General features: G+C 39.5%; 1 protein-coding gene across 1 annotated transcript; it reads left to right on the top strand.

Annotated features, from left to right (window-relative positions):
- Positions 1-827: 827 nt before the first annotated feature.
- Positions 828-5,120, top strand: LOC139538961 (homeobox even-skipped homolog protein 2-like). Its single transcript, XM_071341557.1, has 3 exons — positions 828-1,661; positions 2,012-2,250; positions 3,229-5,120. Exons 1-3 carry the CDS (start codon positions 1,280-1,282, stop codon positions 3,835-3,837), a joined length of 1,230 nt encoding a protein of 409 aa, XP_071197658.1. The 5' UTR covers positions 828-1,279; the 3' UTR covers positions 3,838-5,120.
- The last annotated feature ends 14,851 nt before the right edge of the window (positions 5,121-19,971 follow it).

Raw genomic sequence — 19,971 nt, 5'->3', positions numbered from 1 at the left:
TTGAGATACCGGTAGTAACCTGTGTAACCTATACATTTTGAGATACCGGTAGTAACCTGTGTAACCTATATATTTTGAGATACCGGTAGTAACCTGTGTAACCTATACATTTTGAGATACCGGTAGTAACCTGTGTAACCTATACATTTTGAGATACCGGTAGTATAGTTCTAAAATATGCACGTCACCAAATCATATACAATACAGGTCTGATTATAATACAACTCCAAACCTGTGTAACAATAGGTCATGTTTCACGAGGAGGAGTTTTGATTGAGCTCAATAAAACATAATTATTCCAGGCTTGAAAATGACAAAAATAAAGAAGAAATTAGTCTTCGTTAGGTCTATTTCTTATTCATTGTAATTCATTCTAAATCACAGTATTGTTCGAGAAGTAATGGAGACAATAGGCTACTAATAATAACCGAAACTGCCAGTGTCACAAGCATTGTGGCATTGGTTAAATTATAGATATAATATAATGATGCTCTCAAAATGTGTTTTTACATGTGTGCAGTGTAGAACACAAACATGACAAAAACGCAAAAGACAACTTCAAATGATCATAAAAAAGTGAAACAGTTATATTCACAATCATAACTCGCATTTAAATGTTTAAATGCTGTTAAATGGATCTCACAAAATAACTATATCAGTAATAATGTATCATTCAAAAATCCCTCTATGGAAATGATCGATGGAGAAAGAGAAGCAGACGGAAGGGCAGAGAGAAGAGAAGGGAGAAACAACAGAGAATCAAAGCATAATGATATTCCTAAAAGAAGAGGGAGATGTTGCGGCGCACATTTTATTAATCAGGCTGTCAATTTCAGGCGAGGCCAAACCCACGGGCAATCTAAAGCAGACTCGGATCAGTCCAGGAACACACACTCACTCCACTCCTCACTTCTCCTCTTCCGCTCCACGTGTATATACATTCGTCTGACCGCAGGCCGCATCCATCATCAAATGAACGCCATCTCGTATTTATTTGCTTATAAACCTGTTACAATATATGATCATTCGAGCAGCTTCACGCGTACCTTTACATTTTGGGCTAAAAATGATTCGCGGGTCATTTTGAACGGTCATTCGTTGCTCGCATTGGCATTCTATTTATTTGTACGTCTCTCTCTTATAAAAAAGGTGTTATATTATTTAGAGACAGTTTGCTGATCTGAATGCGGATGAACTCCGCCACAACTCATCGGAGCACCAGCCCCGGAAATAGTTTTTTTTTCTACAAGGCTTAATGATGGAGAGTAGAAGAAAATAGATGATTCTGATGGAGAGAGGTCTACACAGTCCCGTGTCTGGCAAAAGGCTCTCAAACCTGTCAGACTCGGCTGGAAATTCCGTGTTGGAGGCCCTCGAAAATGCTCAGCACGGTGATCGACTAAACCCGAAAATAACTTCCGCCTCGCTTCATGGAAGTCTCGGGGATATTCCAACCAAAGGCAAGTTCGAGACGGACAGACTTTTCGGTGCCCACCACAACAGCGAGAAAAACTCCTCAGCAGAGATTTCATTGTCAGAAAGCAGAAAAAAAATCCACTTATACCCTGAAGTTTCTCAAGACTCAGACATGAACAGTGATGTGGAGGTGGAATGCCCATCGTATCGTTCGCCGAGCCAACACAAGGAAAACAACAGCAAAGGTAATATTCACTTGGACCTCAAATGTAATGATCGAAATAAATCATGAAAGATAAATACATGTTTTTGATATCTTAAAACGGATAATGGATAACAATACCAATATTATAATAATATAACAATATTATAAATAATAATAATAGGCCTAAAAATAATAAGTAATAAAGAATAAATGTGTCTTTCATTTTCAAATATTTCACAGCTATTGCTACAAAAATGATGTATAATTTAGCGTATAGGTATCATCTCATGTGATATCATAAGAATATATAATAGCCAATATACACAACAACATTGCCTATAAAGCTTAGATGAGATTATCGAATAATAATTGCATATTTCTTTCCTAAAGGTTTTTCTGACAATAATACTGGAGGCTCCAACACAAATTCATCCTTCCTTTCCAATTTTAACGGGAATGGAATGTGTTCAAACATGTCAAATGCGGATCAGGTGAGAAGGTACCGGACTGCATTCACCAGAGAACAAATAGGAAGACTGGAGAAAGAGTTTTACAGGGAAAATTATGTCTCAAGACCAAGAAGATGTGAACTTGCCGCATCACTCAATCTACCTGAAACTACAATAAAGGTAGGCCTGGGTTCTGTTATATGCGTACAGGGGCTCACGAGTGGTGCAGCGGTCTAAGGCACTGCATCTCAGTGCTAGAGGCGTCACTACAGACCCTGGTTTGATTCCAGGCTGTATCACAACCTGCCGTGATTGGGAGTACCATAAGGCGGCGCACAATTGGCCCAGCGTCGTCCGGGTTAGGGTTTGGCCGTCATTGTAAAATAAGAATTTGTTCTTAACTGACTTGCAAAGTTAAATAAAGGTTCAATCTTTAAAAAAAAAAGTTAAATACATGACATAATAATGTAAGATACATCACAAATAGTTAGGAATGTATATGCTACAATTATATTACACACTCCACTAAAACACACGCTGGTCAACATGCATACATCGGAACACACACGTGACTTAAATGTAAATGTAAATGTACACACACACACACACACACACACACACACACACACACACACACACACACACACACACACACACACACACACACACACACACACACACACACACAAACAACACACAGAGAGCAAACACACACACACAGAGAGAGCAAACCTATAACCGAATCCGTTTTGTATAATTCACAATGTGAGCAAGACAATGGTCTACTCGAATATATTCCAGAAATGATTCTGAAATGAAGTAATGAATGAATGAATTAATCTGAAATGAATACATGAAAAAAAGTCACTATAAAAAAAAGTCAATACTTACTTCAACTTGCTGATTTGTTTAATGGTCCCTAAAAAGAACTATTCACAAATACATGTCTACTGGCCTATTCGTTTTAAACTCTTAAATTTATCAAACTTGCATTAGCAATGTTCACACAGTAAATATTGTTATAGGCACACGCATGTCCTGAACACTGGACAAATGCATGCGAGTCGACCCGATATTTTGTAATGCTACAATGCCACAATTCGGGTTGGATTTAATAGGGTCTTAAAGTAAACATGAATGATGATTCTCTGTCTGTAGGTATGGTTCCAGAACAGGCGGATGAAGGACAAGAGGCAACGTTTGGCGATGTCTTGGCCCCATCCAGCAGATCCAAGCTTTTACACCTACATGATGACGCACGCGGCAGCCACCGGAAGTCTACCATACCCTTTCCATTCCCACATGCCTCTGCACTATTACCCGCATGTTGGTGTCACAGCAGCTGCCGCTGCCGCAGCTGCGTCTGGTGTTGCATCGTCACCTTTCACTACCTCCATTCGCCCTCTCGATACTTTCCGTGCACTCTCCCATCCTTACTCACGCCCAGAGCTTCTCTGTGGCTTCAGGCACCCAGGACTTTATCAGTCACCCGCAGGCCTCAATAGCTCGGCGGCAGCAGCAGCGGCAGCAGCAGCATGTGCAGCTGCGGTCAGCGCACCATCGGCCACTGGGCTATGCTCGTGCCTCAGTTGTCGCAGCAGCCAGGCGGCCAGCGCGCTAGGCTCCAGAAGTACCAACACTGACTTCACCTGCACCGCATCCGGGCAGAGGTCCGAAAGTGGATTTTTTCCGTATTCTGCAGCTGTCCTGAGTAAAACCTCGGTTCCATCACCAGACCAGAGAGAGGAATCTTCACTAAACAGATAACTTCATCACTGGAAGATCTAAATCAAGTGCAGTTGGTTCTGTTTTATGCTTTGCTATTAGTTTATACATAGGCCTACATCTACGACTCCAATATTTGGGGGACAAATAGAGGTAATTTAAAAACAATTAGCATAATTCGTTTTTTTTTTAAAGAAGCCAAAAGTGTTACCATTGGTAAGTGCTAAATTGACAGTAATTTAAAGGACTATTTTGTTAGTGCGTTGGTGATGAAGCTTTATTTTTCTTAATTCACACCTGGATTCCTGTGCCTTAAAACCTAGACATAACTATCTAGTTCAGTGATAGGCCCACGCTACTCGTGATTTATCCACTTATATCAAATATATTTTCCATCAATTCCATCTTCTTTTCAAATTTCCCAGTTATATTTTGGTATTAAATTAAGGCACTGTAAAAGTAAGCAATTTTTTTTTATTATTATTGTTCTCTGCATTTATCAAATCAATGCTGGGCATTGCTTTTCTCTATGAAATATTGTTACGTGTAGATTCGTTATTAGTGTAGGTTATGGTGAGAATCATATTTAAAATATGTGCCACAACTACTACTGAATAATGACCTGAACAGCTCATGGGATATTCCTAATCTTCAAGTAAGGTGCACCGCTTCGAACTTGTCAGTAATGATGTTAAGAATAGAGGATTATGGCGAAAATTGCCAATCCTGTACCTTCACTCCTCGTTCTGAGACCCGCTGTCAGGTGCTATAATATTAATAGGCGTGTATGATCTCCGGTGTAAACTGATTTAAATTGAATAAACATTCAACAAGTCACATAACTTATTTAAATATATATATATATTTTAAATAATTTTGAATGTTTATTCAATTTAAATCAGTATACACTGGAGATCATACACGCCTATTTCACCATTATTTTTGACTATTATATTGTAAGGTAAACATGGTTCTATGGCAACTACAAACCAAATAAGTCTTATGTCATGCAAAAAAACATGTTAGAAGTCCATACATGTAAAAGTACATGTTGTACTACATTTAAACAAGGCCTCCGAGGGCTGATAAACGATAAGTGAAAGCTGTTTAAAGGATTGAAATAATGAAATACTAGTGCATTGCCCTATGTCCGTCCCCAGGGTCTCTGAGATAAATGGATCTGTATATTATATCTCTGTATTTAAAATATTACCAACTGTATGAATTAAACACATTTTAACTTGAGAAAAAATTTGCAATATCTTTATGTAAATCATGTAATTTATTGATGATGTTTGTTCTTGGGAAATAAATATTTTAAAAAATCGTCAAAACGTTTTCCTATCTTTGTTTGAGATATATGAATAAATGTCTATATTATTGTTTAAATCACAGGTTTGAAGAGGTATGATAAAAGTGAGATAAAAGTGAGATCATCTTTGGTTATGGATGTCATGTGTTTACATTTCGTGCAATATGTTTATTATGCGCTTTATCTATTCACATGTTTAATCAATAGGTTCTTAACTGACTTGCCTAGATAAATAAAGGTTAAATAAAATAAAATCAATAGGGAAGCTGTATCTGTAGCATATATGAAGCAGGGTCATACTGGCCGGCTACTTGGGTACGCTGACACTATTTCCTCTCCGGAAAGTCTGTCTGGCATCAATTAATACGACGCGGAAAACTATTGGGAATATGAAGACTGCTATCAAAGGGTCATTCCGAACCTAAAATGTACCATTATTTTTTACATTTGATCTCTAAATTATACAAGCTGATAGTGTCGTTAATTACAGTTGGTTAAATATATACCAGAGTGCCTTCAAGGGACTTTGAGATAAGTGACATTTTTTGAACGTCCCCATTAAAGAAGTAAGATTAGGGCAGCAGATTTGGGCGTGATATATCGCCATGTTTCCATGGCGAAGGTTTCAACCTATACAACAAAGGCATTGAGTTAGATGGAGATATAAACAGGAAAAGACAGCGGAAAAACACTGCCCACAATAACACGATCAGTTTTGTATTCAATGTGCAGACTGAAAAAATAATTAATCATAAAATGCAAAAAAAACTGTCACCTTTGCCGAATTGCTTTTGACAAGAAAATGAATCTGTGAGTTGTTTAATATATTGTATACTTTCTTTATTTCGGTGCTAATAGAAAACAAGGAATTAAATGTCCACCAGAGAATGAAATACAAAGATCGATGATCCTGCCTCTACTGTCCAACCACCCCTATTTAAGTGACTGTATTTTCTGGGTAATTGAACTGCTTGTTGTAAATTGAAGATGTTACAGAAACGACGCGAACACTACATTTACTGACATTCATCGCATTTTTTGACATTGACTATCTGATCAGCCCGTCATGCTAACCTCCAATTCTTCATTACATACAGTTTACGATCTGTTACAGAAAAACTTGCTTGTTCCAGAGTGATTGATTGCCTTATTAACGCGTGTTCTTGTAAGTGTGACCGAACTGATTACGATGCATATGTTTAGAATAATGTTTCATTTAGCTGACTGCAAGTAATGTAGGGTGACAGCTGCTGCGGGAGGACAAAAACATAAACTACAGGGAGCAAGTGGGGCCAAAACACTCCACCGTTAAGGTGGAAATACAAAATAAGAAACGGACCCGACTGCTTCATCTATGGATTTGTAAATTGTTTAAACATGTTATTGCTGAAGTTATTGAATAATGCGTTATGTTGCCTTCTGCATCAGTACTGAGACTTCTGATAGTAATTTGGTTATAATAGCGTGGTAAAATAGACCTCTATCACCACAGTAATATAGATCTATCTAAATAACAGAAAATCTACATTTTTTTTTGTTGCATTTTTGCATTTTGGCATCCAACTCATTTACAAACATGACCTCACATAAACAGACACATGACAACTTGACTTAAATCCGATTTGGAGAGCCTTCTCTGGCATCATGTTACGAACACATTGTCCTTATTTCAGTCTGATGCTGTAAACAGTCTAATGACATGCCAGATGTTGCCATATTTGCCGTGCAGGCTAAATGTATAATTGTAGGCCTATCATGGCTTTCAAAAAGGGAGATTTATGCTATTATTAGCCTACTGAAGTAAAATAATCTCCACCCCTGTTTGTCTCAAATGAATGCTTCTGTTCAAATGTTACTTTAACATATTACATGATATAAATGTATCTATAACCTATTAAGACAGAATTAAATAGTTCAATTAACTCATCAGGCCATAATGATGATGAATGAGATATGAATTCAGATTCAAGCCTGGCAATTTGACGCATTTTGACGCGTTTTGATAGTTCTTAAATAACATTTAGAATAGCAAGTCATCCCCTCAATCAATATAAGCATGCAATTCGGTCTCTCGTAAAATATATATATATATTTTTCATGAATATGTATTGAAACATGTTCGCAATTATCTTTGGAAATAACCTTCACTGGATTAAACATAAATTCTTGCACGGTCTTTCTTGCTGGAGACTATTAAAGTGGTATGATCCACAAAGCATTGTTTTTAACGTGACTTTGTTCTTCTACCGCCTGCACCAAACGCCCGTTTGCCAATATATTATTTTATTTTCGTAAAGGATTTGCCCATATTAGCATACATCTCAGGTTTGCGTTTCAACTCTGTTCATGCAATCAACATTACACGTTTTTCTTCATAAATGCATTTAGAAATCCATTTGATTGAAATACAGAACTATCCCTGTGCTTTAAAATTTGTAGTGTAGCCTATACAGTATGGCCTACTGAACTTCACACAGCTTATCGGATAAACCTGTCTTCCGGATTCACATATACAGTTGAAGTCGGAAGTTTACATACACCTTAGCCTAATACATTTAAACTCCGTTTTTCACAATTCCTGACAATTAATCGTAGTAAAAATTCCCTGTCTTAGGTCAGTTAGGATCAACACTTTATTTTAAGAATGTGAAATGTCAGAATAATAGTAGAGAGAATTATTTATTTCAGCTTTTATTTCTTACATCACATTCCCAGTGGGTCAAAAGTTTACATACACTCAACTAGTATTTGGTAGTATTGCCTTTAAAATTGTTTAACTTGGGTCAAACGTTTCGGGTAGCCTTCCACAAGCTTCCCACAATAAGTTGGGTGAATTTTGGCCCATTCCTCCTGACAGAGCTGGTGTAACTGAGTCAGGTTTGTAGGCCTCCTTGTTCACACATGCTTTTTCAGTCCTGCCCACAAATTTTCTATAGGACTGAGTTCAGGGCTTTGTGATGGCCACTCCAATACCTTGACTTTGTTGTCCTTAAGCCATTGTGCCACAACTTTGGAAGTGTACTTGGGGTCATTGTCCATTTGGAAGACCCATTTGCAACCAAGCTTTAACTTCCTGACTGATGTCTTGAGATGTTGCTTCAATATATCCACATCATTTTCCTGCCTCATGATGCTATCTATTTTGTGAAGTGCACCAGTCCCTCCTGCAGCAAAGCACCCCCACAACATGACGCTCCCACCCCCGTGCTTCACGGTTGGGATGGTGTTCTTCGGCTTGCAAGCCTCCCCCTTTTTCCTCCAAACATAATGATGGTCATTATGGCCAAACAGTTCTATTTTTGTTTCATCAGACCAAAGGACATTTCTCCAAAAAGTATGATCTTTGTCCCCATCTGCAGTTCCAAACCGTAGTCTGGCTTTTTTATGGCGGTTTTGGAGCAGTGGCTTCTTCCTTGCTGAGTGGCCTTTCAGATTATGTCGATATAGGGCTCGTTTAACTGTGGATATAGATACTTTTGTACCTGTTTCCTACAGCATCTTCACAAGGTCCTTTGCTGTTGTTCTGGGATTGAATTGCACTTTTCGCACCAAAGTACGTTCATCTCTAGGAGACCGAACGTGTCTCCTTCCTGAGCGGTATGACGGCTGTGTGGTCGCATGGTGCTTATACTTGCGTACTACTGTTGGTACAGATGAACGTGGTACCTTCAGGTGTTTGGAAATTGCTCCCAAGGATGAACCAGACTTGTGCAGGTCTACATTTTTTAATCTGAGGTCTTGGCTGATTTCTTTAGATTTTCCCATGATGTCAAGCAAAGAGGCACTGAGTTTGAAGGTAGGCCTTGAAATACATCCACAGGTACACCTCCAATTGACTCAAATTATATCAATTAGCCTATCAGAAGCTTCTGAAGCCATGACATAATTTTCTGGAATCTTCCAAGCTGTTTAAAGGCACAGTCAACTTAGTGTATGTAAACTTCTGACCCACTGGAATTGTGATACAATGAATTATAAGTGAAATAATCTGTCTGTAAACAATTGTTTCAAAAATTAAAAAAACACAAAGTAGAAGTAGACTTGCCAAAACTATAGTTTGTTAACAAGAAATTTGTGGAGTGGTTGAAAAATTCGTTTTAATGACTCCAAACTAGGTGAATGCACCAACTTGTAAGTCGCTCTGGATAAGAGCGTCTGCTAAATGACTTAAATGTAAATATAAATGTAAATGTACGTAAACTTCCGACTTCATCTGTACATACAGTGTATGTAAACTCTAGCCTATAAGCCTCTCAGTCCAGGATAGTTGCCACAGAATAATCCAAAGCACATAAGAACTAGGCAATAAAAAAGAAAGTACTCTGTGTCCTAAGAAAACTCATAGTGCAATTAACTTGTGACATGCACGGTTATAGTGACAATATCAGGAACATACCTATTGGAAATATGCATTACATTCACTATTGCTTTAACATAACTATCTGCAATGAGGCAGGAAAAGGAGCTGACCAGTGCTGAAACGGACTGGTTTCTACTGTGTCCCGTCAATGTATACAAGGGGTGAAAGTTGTGACTATTGTCAATCACATAATGTAATTGTACAGTGCCATATATTTAAGTAATAAGGCCAAAGGGGGTGTGGTTACGGTGTATTGGCCATATAGCATAAACCCGAGGTGCCTTATTGCTATTATAAACTGGTATTATATTATAAACAAGTATTTTTGCGTAATTCCGTGGTATATTGTCTGATATATACAGTTGTGTAAAGCACTTGGGTAAAAATACATTTAAGTACTAATTAAGTAGTTTTTTGGGGTATCTGTACATTACTATTTATATTTTGGACAACTTTTACTTTTACTCCACTACATTCCTAAAGAAAATTAGGAACTTGTTACTGCTTACATTTTCCATGACACCCAAAAGTAGTCGTTACATTTTGAATGCTTAGCAGGACAGAAAAATATTGAATGCTTAGCTGGACAGGAAAATTGTCGAATTCACGCACTTATCAGGAGAACATCCCTGGTCATCCCTACTGCCTGTGATCTGGTGGACTCACTAAACTGAGAACATCCCTGGTCATCCCTACTGCCTGTGATCTGGTGGACTCACTAAACACAAATGCTTCGTTTGTAAATTGTCTGAGTGTTCAACTGTGCCCCTGGATATCCGCAAATAAAAAAAGAACATTCAAGAACATTCTATCGTCTGGTTTGCTTAATATAAGACATTTTAAATGATTTATACTTTCACTTTTGATACTTAAGTACATTTAAAACCAAATACTTTTAGAATTTTACACAAGTAGTATTTTACTGGGTGACTTTCACTTTTACTTGAGTCATTTTTTGTATGAAATTTGGGTACTTTTTCCACAACTGAATATAAGAGCGGATGAAATGCTGTTTCAGCCAATCAGCAACCAGGACCCAAACTACAACTATATTTAAGAAATAATGCACGAGGGGGTGTGGTGTATGGCCAATATACCACGGCTTAGGGCTGTTCTTATGCACGACGCAAAGCTGTTGTATATTGGCCATATACCACAAACCCCCGAGGTGCCTTATTGCTATTATAAACTGGTTACCAACGTAATTAGAGCAGTAAAAATAAATGTTTTGTCATACCTGTGGTATACTGGTCTGACATTTCACGGCTGTCAGCCAATCAGCATTCAGGGTTCGAACCACCCAGTTTATAATATTCAATAAACCATTAAAAAGCTTAGTTTAGGATTTTCCTGAGAAGGCAGTTTTCTTCATTTAAAATGGACTATTTTTTCTGTATAACCAATCCAAGCTGACAATATTGGAGAGGTTAAACCACTTGTTTTTCTTATAAACAGAGAACATCTTTCGGACTTTGCAGCAAAACGCACACAGCATTAATCTGAAGGAAATCAAACAAACCCAATGTAACCCAGAACTCAAATCTCAGTCTTGTTTCCATCTTATGGAGTTGATTGTTGATGGGGTGGCAGGAAGTCACTCTTTAATCTAAGGACCAAACCTGTTTTAGGGGACATGAAACATAATTGATATATAATATTAGGGTTTTGTTATTGATGTTGGACACTGCACTCCATTTGGTAGGACCATGACAGAAATGTGATTAGGCTACTATAAAAGTAATATGCTTTTCTTTGGAATAGCCCATTACTTCATGTATCTACACATTTCTCTGCAGTGTTGAAAAATACATGCTGCTGATTGAAAATTGCTTTGGAATGCCACTAATGCAATGCAGCAAATGTTAAAGAATATGGAGCCACATAGCATGAACTGTGTCAATTGTATGGGCTATGGGTTCATATTATGTTAGCTGAGGGTTACAGGTTTTAACTGCATGAAGGTCTACACATGTGTGACTAAGGCCAAGCTGCTTGCTTAGCAAGTAGGCCTATTGCTTATTCCTGTAAGACTAACTGTAAGTCGCTCTGGATAACAGTGTCTGCTAACTGAGTAAACTGTAGGAGAATGATTAACATATACTATTTCTCTATGCATTCACATGTAATAGCGATCCTAATGTTGGGCCTAAGCTTTCATGGTTAGCCATCTAGCAATTCGTGTTTGGTGAGGCAATTGGTTATAAAAGAGATTAAATACAACAACAACAAAAACACTCGGAATGCATCAGATCACCTATCCCATTGTGTGATGTTTGTGTAGAGTTTGCTCCTTGTTTGCGCATTGATAAGGGATATAGATCAAATTTAATTTGGTTTAGCACTTGCTCCTTGTAACTCTAGTAATCAATTAATTATTAAACAAACGGGTATAATGTTTAGAATCGAACATATTTGTTATTTACTTAAGACTTGTTGTACTAGCACAATTTATTTTTGAACTCAGTGATAATTTATTGGCGGCGGCGCATTTTAGGAAGTGGCTTGATCAAGACCGTGATCAAGACCGTGCTTCGGCGACTCCTCTACTGTATTCAACAGCTTTCCAAGCAGGAGTGAGTAGCTTGGCAAAAGGTGAGTATCTCCTTTAAAACAATACAACCACTAGCATGTTATTTACCTACTTGGTAACCTACACGGTATACAGTTAACAAGTGCCCTTTATAAAAATAATGACAACTTTCAGCACAAGAATAGCAAGGACATTAGCCACTATGTTACATGCTAGCTAGCTGGTTAGCACCGCACACACACCATGTTAAAATGGCAATTTGGTTAAATTAAGAAAATCTGATATTTGGTTACGTTTGGCAAATAGTATTTTACTATATCAGTTTAAAATCGGATTACTTGTGCAATTCTGCTACGTTTACTGTAGTATAATTGTAGCTAAACTTGATGTCACCATGCTGTTAAATAGTACCGCTCTAGCCAGCAGCACGCATGGTGCCAACTTGCAGACATGCTGACTCACTTGTCAATTGTTTGATAACCTGTTTAACCTTTCTCGCCCAGGGGTTCCGCTAGCGGAACACCCACAACATTCCGCTGAAAAGGCAGCGCGCGAAATTCAAAAATATTTTTTTGAAATATTTAACTTTCACACATTAACAAGTCCAATACAGCAAATGAAAGATAAACATCTTGTGAATCCAGCCAACGTATCCAATTTTTTAAACGTTTTACAGCGAAAACACAACATATATTTATGTTAGCTCACCACCAAATCCAAAAAAGTACAGACATTTTTTAACAGCAAAGATAGCTTTCACAAAACCCACAAATAGAGATAAAATTAATCACTAACCTTTGAACATCTTCATCAGATGAGTCATATGACATCATGTTACACAATACATTTATGTTTTGTTCGATAATGTGCATATATATATATAAAAAAAATCTCAGTTTACATTGGCGCGTTACGTGCAGTAATGTTTTGATTCCAAAACATCCGGTGATTTTGCAGAAATACTCATAATAAACATTGATAAAAGATGCAAGTGTTATTCACAGAATTAAAGATAAACTTATCCTCTATGCAACCGCTGTGTCAGATTTCAAAATAAACTTTACGGAAAAAGAATAATCTGAGAACGGCGCTCAGAGCACAATCCAGCCAAAGAAATAGTCGCCATTTTGGCGTCAACAGAAGCTACAAAAACACTATAAATATGCACTTACCTTCGAATAACTTCATCAGAAGGCACTCCCAGGATTCCCAGTTCGACAATAAATGACTGAAAAGTTCCATAAAGCCCATCATTTAGCCACTTGCTGTTAGCATGTTCAGCCCACGAATCCATTTTCATTACGCACAAGCAATCCCTCCAGACAAACTCAAAAAGTTCCGTTACAGGTCGTAGAAACAAGTCAAATGATGTATGCAATCCATATTTAGGATGTGTTTAACATTAATCATCAATAAGGATCCAACCGGAGAATTTCATTGTCTGAAGAAAGAGCATTGGAACGAGAGCACTCTCTCTCGCACGCACGCAAAATGAGACTGAGAATTTCTGAAGACCACTCAGTAAAATAGCTCCTATGAGCCCCTCCTTTATAGTAGAATCATATAACCAAAATCTAAAGACGGTGACATCTAGTGGAAGCCCTAGGAAGTGTTTGCTTATCCATAACTATAAGGGGTATCATTTGGCACTGTTTTGAAAATCGAGTTCTCACTTCCTGTTTGGAAGTCTTCTCAGGTTTTTGTCTGCCAAATGAGTTCTGTTATACTTACAGACATAATTCAAACAGTTTTAGAAACTTCAGAGTGTTTTCCATACAATAGTAATAATAATATGCATATATTACCTTCTGGGGCAGAGTAGGAGGAAATTCCGTTTGGGTACGCAATTCGTTCAAAGTGGAAATGCTGCCCCCTGTCCATAACTGGTTTTAACAGTAATGTTAGCAAGCTACAAAATACAACTGTTGCTACTGTAGCTATGCTTGTAGTTATTATTACTATTAGATTGGGTGGTAAGGAGCTGTTATCAGTTTATTTTACTATTGTGATTGTATTCAGTGACTTGCTAGCCAAACATGAGATATAGGCATGTGTAGCTAAGTAAATTATCCAGGCTATGTTGTGGCATTTAGCTGGTATGCTGTTAGCTAGCATCGTGCTATCTAGCATCGCACTATCTAGCATAGTGTTGGTTAGGACCGTTAGGACACGTGGTCGGAATTGCACGGAATGTGCTGGTTAGTTTACATTTACATTTACATTTAAGTCATTTAGCAGACGCTCTTATCCAGAGCGACTTACAAATTGGAAAGTTCATACATATTCATCCTGGTCCCCCCGTGGGGAATGAACCCACAACCCTGGCGTTGCAAGCGCCATGCTCTACCAACTGAGCCACACGGGACCTCGCCGTGAAGTCCAGCGGGTACAGACCACGCCGTGAAGTCCGGCGGGTACAGACCACGCCGTGAAGTCCGGCGGGTAAAGTCCGGCGGGTTTAGTTAAAGTGCGTTTAGTTAGCATGGAGCTAGATAGCACGTGGTCGGAATTGCACATGTGCTGATAAAAGCTGCTTGTTGGCTAGCTTGGAAATAGTTTGATAACCTGCATAATAGTAGAAAGGAAAGATGTTTGCTAGCCATGCTTCTAATTAGTGTTGGATTTTAAACCCTTATTTTTTTCAAAACATATGATTTAAAAACCTAAGAATATTCTAATGATTAATTAGCCTAATCTTGCAAGTAGTAATGTTAGTACATATTTTGTTATTTTACAACTGTTAGTTTGGGTGTAATGAGATATTATGTTAAACAAACCATGTTATAAAAATGAATTTTGCAGTTAGTAAACAGGTTTACCTAGACAACACTTATATTTAGATTTTTTTTTTCAATTTCAGAATAATTTGTTAATAATTAACATATGAATAACTAAAGTGAAAAAAACATGTTTATGTAAACATTCTTTTTTAGATTCTTGGAAATCCAAAGTGTTATTACTTCAATGGATAAAGTGGAACTGTAAGTACTACAGATTTGACACATCAAATCAACACATCCTAATTAGACATTACAAATTGAAGCATGGACGTTATACAAGAACCTGTCCATTACCATGTATCCATCAAGACCTGTCCATTACCATGTATCCATCAAGACTGCCCATTACCATGTATCCATCAAGACCTGTCCATTACCATGTATCCATCAAGACCTGTCCATTACCATGTATCCATCAAGACCTGTCCATTACCATGTATCCATCAAGACCAGTCCATTACCATGTATCCATCAAGACCTGTCCATTACCATGTATCCATCAAGACCAGTCCATTACCATGTATCCATCAAGACCTGTCCATTACCATGTATCCATCAAGACCAGTCCATTACCATGTATCCATCAAGACCTGTCCATTACCATGTATCCATCAAGACCTGTCCATTACCATGTATCCATCAAGACCTGTCCATTACCATGTATCCATCAAGACCTGTCCATTACCATGTATCCATCAAGACCTGTCCATTACCATGTATCCATCAAGACCTGTCCATTACCATGTATCCATCAAGACTGTCCGTGCACCTTTAAAACAGAAATAGCACTCAAGAAGCATTTGACTCAACCCCCCGAAGAAATGTTCATGAAACAGTTTTTCTGAGCCCTGTAATGTTAAAACCTCTCTGGGGCAGGTGGGACGCAATCGTCCCACCGGCCAATAGCCAGGGAAAATACAGCGCGCCATATTCAAATAAAATGATATAAAAATCAAACTTTCATTAAATCACACATGTAAGATACCAAATTAAAGCTACACTCGTTGTGAATCCAGCCAACATGTCAGATTTCAAAAAGGCTTTTCGGCGAAAGCATAAGATGCTATTATCTGATGATAGCACAACAGTAAACAAAGAGAGTAGCATATTTCAACACTGCAAGCACAACACAAAACGCAGAAATAAAATATAAATCATGCCTTACCTTTGACGAAATTATTTTGTTGGCACTCCAATATGTCCCATAAACATCACAAATGGTCCTTTTGTTCGATTAATTCCGTCGATATATATCCAAAATGTCAATTTATTGTTTTGTAGCAATGTAATTGGCTATTTTGCTTGATGGCCTTAGTGCTCTGGCTGATTGTTTTGGTGCACTGGAAGATTAGGCACCCCCTTCCACTAGGCTACCTGCACAATTTACTGTTTAACTACATTGTTAATCAAATCAAATGTATTTATATAGCCCTTCTTACATCAGCTGATATCTCAAAGTGCTGTACAGAAACCCAGCCTAAAACCCCAAACAGCAAGCAATGCAGGTGTAGAAGCACGGTAGAGGCAGAATTCCACACAGTGCAACTTTTTAATATAATGAATGTTGTAGAAAGAACTCATTGCCAAAACAGCACTGAATGACAGATGAGGCTTTACATGGTTTCCCCCCTCATTTTCAGTGTTGTGTGACCATGGGCCTTTGCAGCACTATAGCGGACAATCAATGGTTAACTATTTTATAAATTAAGTAACTGGCTTTAGTTCAGATAACCTCTAGCTTTAAGGTTGTTTGAACTTGTTATTTCCAGTCATCTAGTTGCGTGGCCTTTTTCAAGCTCAGAGCACTTAACCGTGTCACGTAATCCTTGCACAGACCGTTTTGTTACGTAAACTTAAAATGTAGTTATGATAACTGTATTACTAGTTACAGTAACTTAATTGAAAGTTGACTTAACAAAATGTGAAATTAATTCCACAAAAAATGGTTGGTTATGATGTGGACTTAAGTGTTTTTTATTTGTCAACATAAATGTTGCTTTAGCTATGAGAATTCAACATTTATTGTTGACTCAAATGAGAATAGTAAGTTGCACTGAAATGAAGCAGTGGACTTAACTGTCTTATTTGTCAACAATAGTGTAGCTTTAGTTATTAGAACTCCACATTTATTGTTAATGTAACGGATGTGAAATGGCTAGCTAGTTAGCGGGTACGCGCTACTAGCGTTTCAATCAGTTTCGTCACTTGCTCTGAAACCTAGAAGTAGTGTTGCCCCTTGCTCTGCAAGGGCCGTGGCCTTTGTGGAGCGATGGGTAACGATGCTTCGTGGGCGACCGTTGTTGATGTGTGCAGAGGGTCCCTGGTTCGCGCCCGGGGCGAGGGGACGCCATAAAGTTAAACTGTTACATTAACATAAAGGTTTAAGTTGATTAAAGTAATATCAAATGAACAAACATCAAATTAACCGTTAATTGTTAGTTAAAATACATGTTTAAAAAGCTAGGACAACGTGAAATGCAAAGTACTCTGAGCTTGAAAAAGGCCACGCAACTAGATCACTGGAAAGAATAAGTTGAAACAACAAATATTTTACAGTGTGGACTCTATTCACATATACTACACTGACAGTACAACATACACACACAGACTACAAACAACTACATACGCTCACGCTCACACACACACAAAACACACACACACGCATATTGACACCACACACTCACACATAGACACCCTTTCACACTCTTCTACTCTGTTTATGTATCCTGATTGCCTAGTCACTTTCACCCCTACCCACATGCACATACTGTATTACCTCGTACCTCGTACCCCTGCACATTGACACGGTACTGGGGCTCCCGACTGGCGCAGCGGTCTAAGGCACCACAGACCCTGGTTCGATTCCAGGCTGTATCACAACCGGCCGTGATTGGGAGTCCCATAGGGCGGCACACAATTGGCCCGGGTTTGGCCGGGGTAGGTGTCATTGTAAATAAGAGTTTGTTCTTATCTGACTTGCCTAGTTAAATAAAGGTAAAATAAATAAATAGTCTCGTTATTCTATTGTTACTATTTCCTTTTTTTGTGTGCAAATTTGTCATACTTCTAAACTCTGCATTGTTAGGAAAGGGCTCATAAGTAAGCATATGCTGCTTCGATCACGCGGATTGGAATATGTTCCGCATCGCGTCCAACAACAATATTGACGAATATGCTGATTCGGTGAGCGAGTTCATTAGGAAGTGCATTGACGATGTCGTACCCACAGCAACGATAAAAACATTCCCAAACCAGAAACCGTGGATTGACGGCAGCATTCGCGTGAAACTGAAAGCGCGAACCACTGCTTTTAACCAGGGCAAGGTGACCGGAAGCATGACCGAATACAAACAGTGTAGCTATTCTCTCCGCAAGGCAATCAAACAGGCTAAGTCTCAGTACAGAGACAAAATCGAGTCGAAATTCAACAGCTCAGACACAAGAGGTATGTGGCAGGGTCTACAGTCAATCACGGATTACAAAAAGAAAACCAGCCCCGTCGAGGACCAGGATGTCTTGCTCCCAGACAGGCTAAACAACTTTTTTGCCCGCTTTGAGGACAATACAGTGCCACTGACACGGCCCCCTACCAAAACCTGCGGGCTCTCCTTCACTGCAGCCGAGGTGAGTAAAACATTTAAACGTGTTAACCCTCGCAAGGCTGCAGGCCCAGACGGCATTCCCAGCCGCGTCCTCAGAGCATGCGCAGACCAGCTGGCTGGTGTGTTTACGGACATATTCAATCAATCCTTATCCCAGTCTGCTGTTCCCACATGCTTCAAGAGGGCCACCATTGTTCCTGTTCCCAAGAAAGCTAAGGTAACTGAGCTAAACGACTACCGCCCCGTAGCACTCACTTCCGTCATCATGAAGTGCTTTGAGAGACTAGTCAAGGACCATATCACCTCCACCCTACCGGACACCCTAGACCCACTCCAATTTGCTTACCGACCCAATAGGTCCACAGACGACGCAATCGCAACCACACTGCACACTGCCCTAACCCATCTGGACAAGAGGAATACCCATGTGAGAATGCTGTTCATCGATTACAGCTCAGCATTTAACACCATAGTACCCTCCAAACTCGTCATCAAGCTCGAGACCCTGGGTCTCGACCCCGCCCTGTGCAACTGGGTCCTGGACTTCCTGACGGGCCGCCCCCAGGTGGTGAGGGTAGGTAACAACATCTCCACCCCGCTGATCCTCAACACTGGGGCCCCACAAGGGTGCGTTCTGAGCCCTCTCCTGTACTCCCTGTTCACCCACGACTGCGTGGCCATGCACGCCTCCAACTCAATCATCAAGTTTGCGGATGACACTACAGTGGTAGGCTTGATCACCAACAACGACGAGACGGCCTACAGGGAGGAGGTGAGGGCCCTCGGAGTGTGGTGTCAGGAAAATAACCTCATACTCAACGTCAACAAAACAAAGGAGATGATTGTGGACTTCAGGAAACAGCAGAGGGAGCACCCCCCTATCCACATCGACGGGTCAGTAGTGGAGAAGGTGGAAAGTTTTAAGTTCCTCGGTGTACACATCACGGACAAACTGAACTGGTCCACCCACACAGACAGCGTTGTGAAGAAGGCGCAGCAGCGCCTCTTCAACCTCAGGAGGCTGAAGAAATTCGGCTTGTCACCAAAAGCACTCACAAACTTCTACAGATGCACAATCGAGAGCATCCTGTCGGGCTGTATCACCGCCTGGTACGGCAACTGCTCCGCCCACAACCGTAAGGCTCTCCAGAGGGTAGTGAGGTCTGCAGAACGCATCACCAGGGGCAAACTACCTGCCCTCCAGGACACCTACACCACCCGATGTCACAGGAAGGCCATAAAGATCATCAAGGACAACAACCACCCAAGCCACTGCCTGTTCACCCCGCTATCATCCAGAAGGCGAGGTCAGTACAGGTGCATCAAAGCAGGGACCGAGAGACTGAAAAACAGCTTCTATCTCAAGGCCATCAGACTGTTAAACAGCCACCACTAACATTTAGCGGCCGCTGCCAACATACTGACCCAACTCCAGCCACTTTAAAAATGGGAATTGATGGAAATTATGTAAAAATGTACCACTAGCCACTTTAAGCAATGCCACTTAATACAATGTTTACATACCCTACATTACCCATCTCATATGTATATATACTGTACTCTATATCATCTACTGCATCTTGCCATCTTTA

This window comes from Salvelinus alpinus, chromosome 14 (assembly GCF_045679555.1).
Source record: "Salvelinus alpinus chromosome 14, SLU_Salpinus.1, whole genome shotgun sequence".
NCBI classification, from domain to species: domain Eukaryota; kingdom Metazoa; phylum Chordata; class Actinopteri; order Salmoniformes; family Salmonidae; genus Salvelinus; species Salvelinus alpinus.
The sequence above is the reverse complement of the archived record's forward strand: the minus strand, read 5'-3'. Positions and strand labels throughout refer to the sequence as shown.

Excerpts from the sequence above, each read along its gene's own strand:
- LOC139538961 (XM_071341557.1), top strand. The coding sequence starts at position 1,280 with ATGATTCTGATGGAGAGAGGTCTACACAGTCCCGTGTCTGGCAAAAGG. Across the intron at positions 1,662-2,011 it reads CAAGGAAAACAACAGCAAAG|GTTTTTCTGACAATAATACT; the intron begins GTAATATTCACT and ends TCTTTCCTAAAG. Across the intron at positions 2,251-3,228 it reads TACCTGAAACTACAATAAAG|GTATGGTTCCAGAACAGGCG; the intron begins GTAGGCCTGGGT and ends CTCTGTCTGTAG.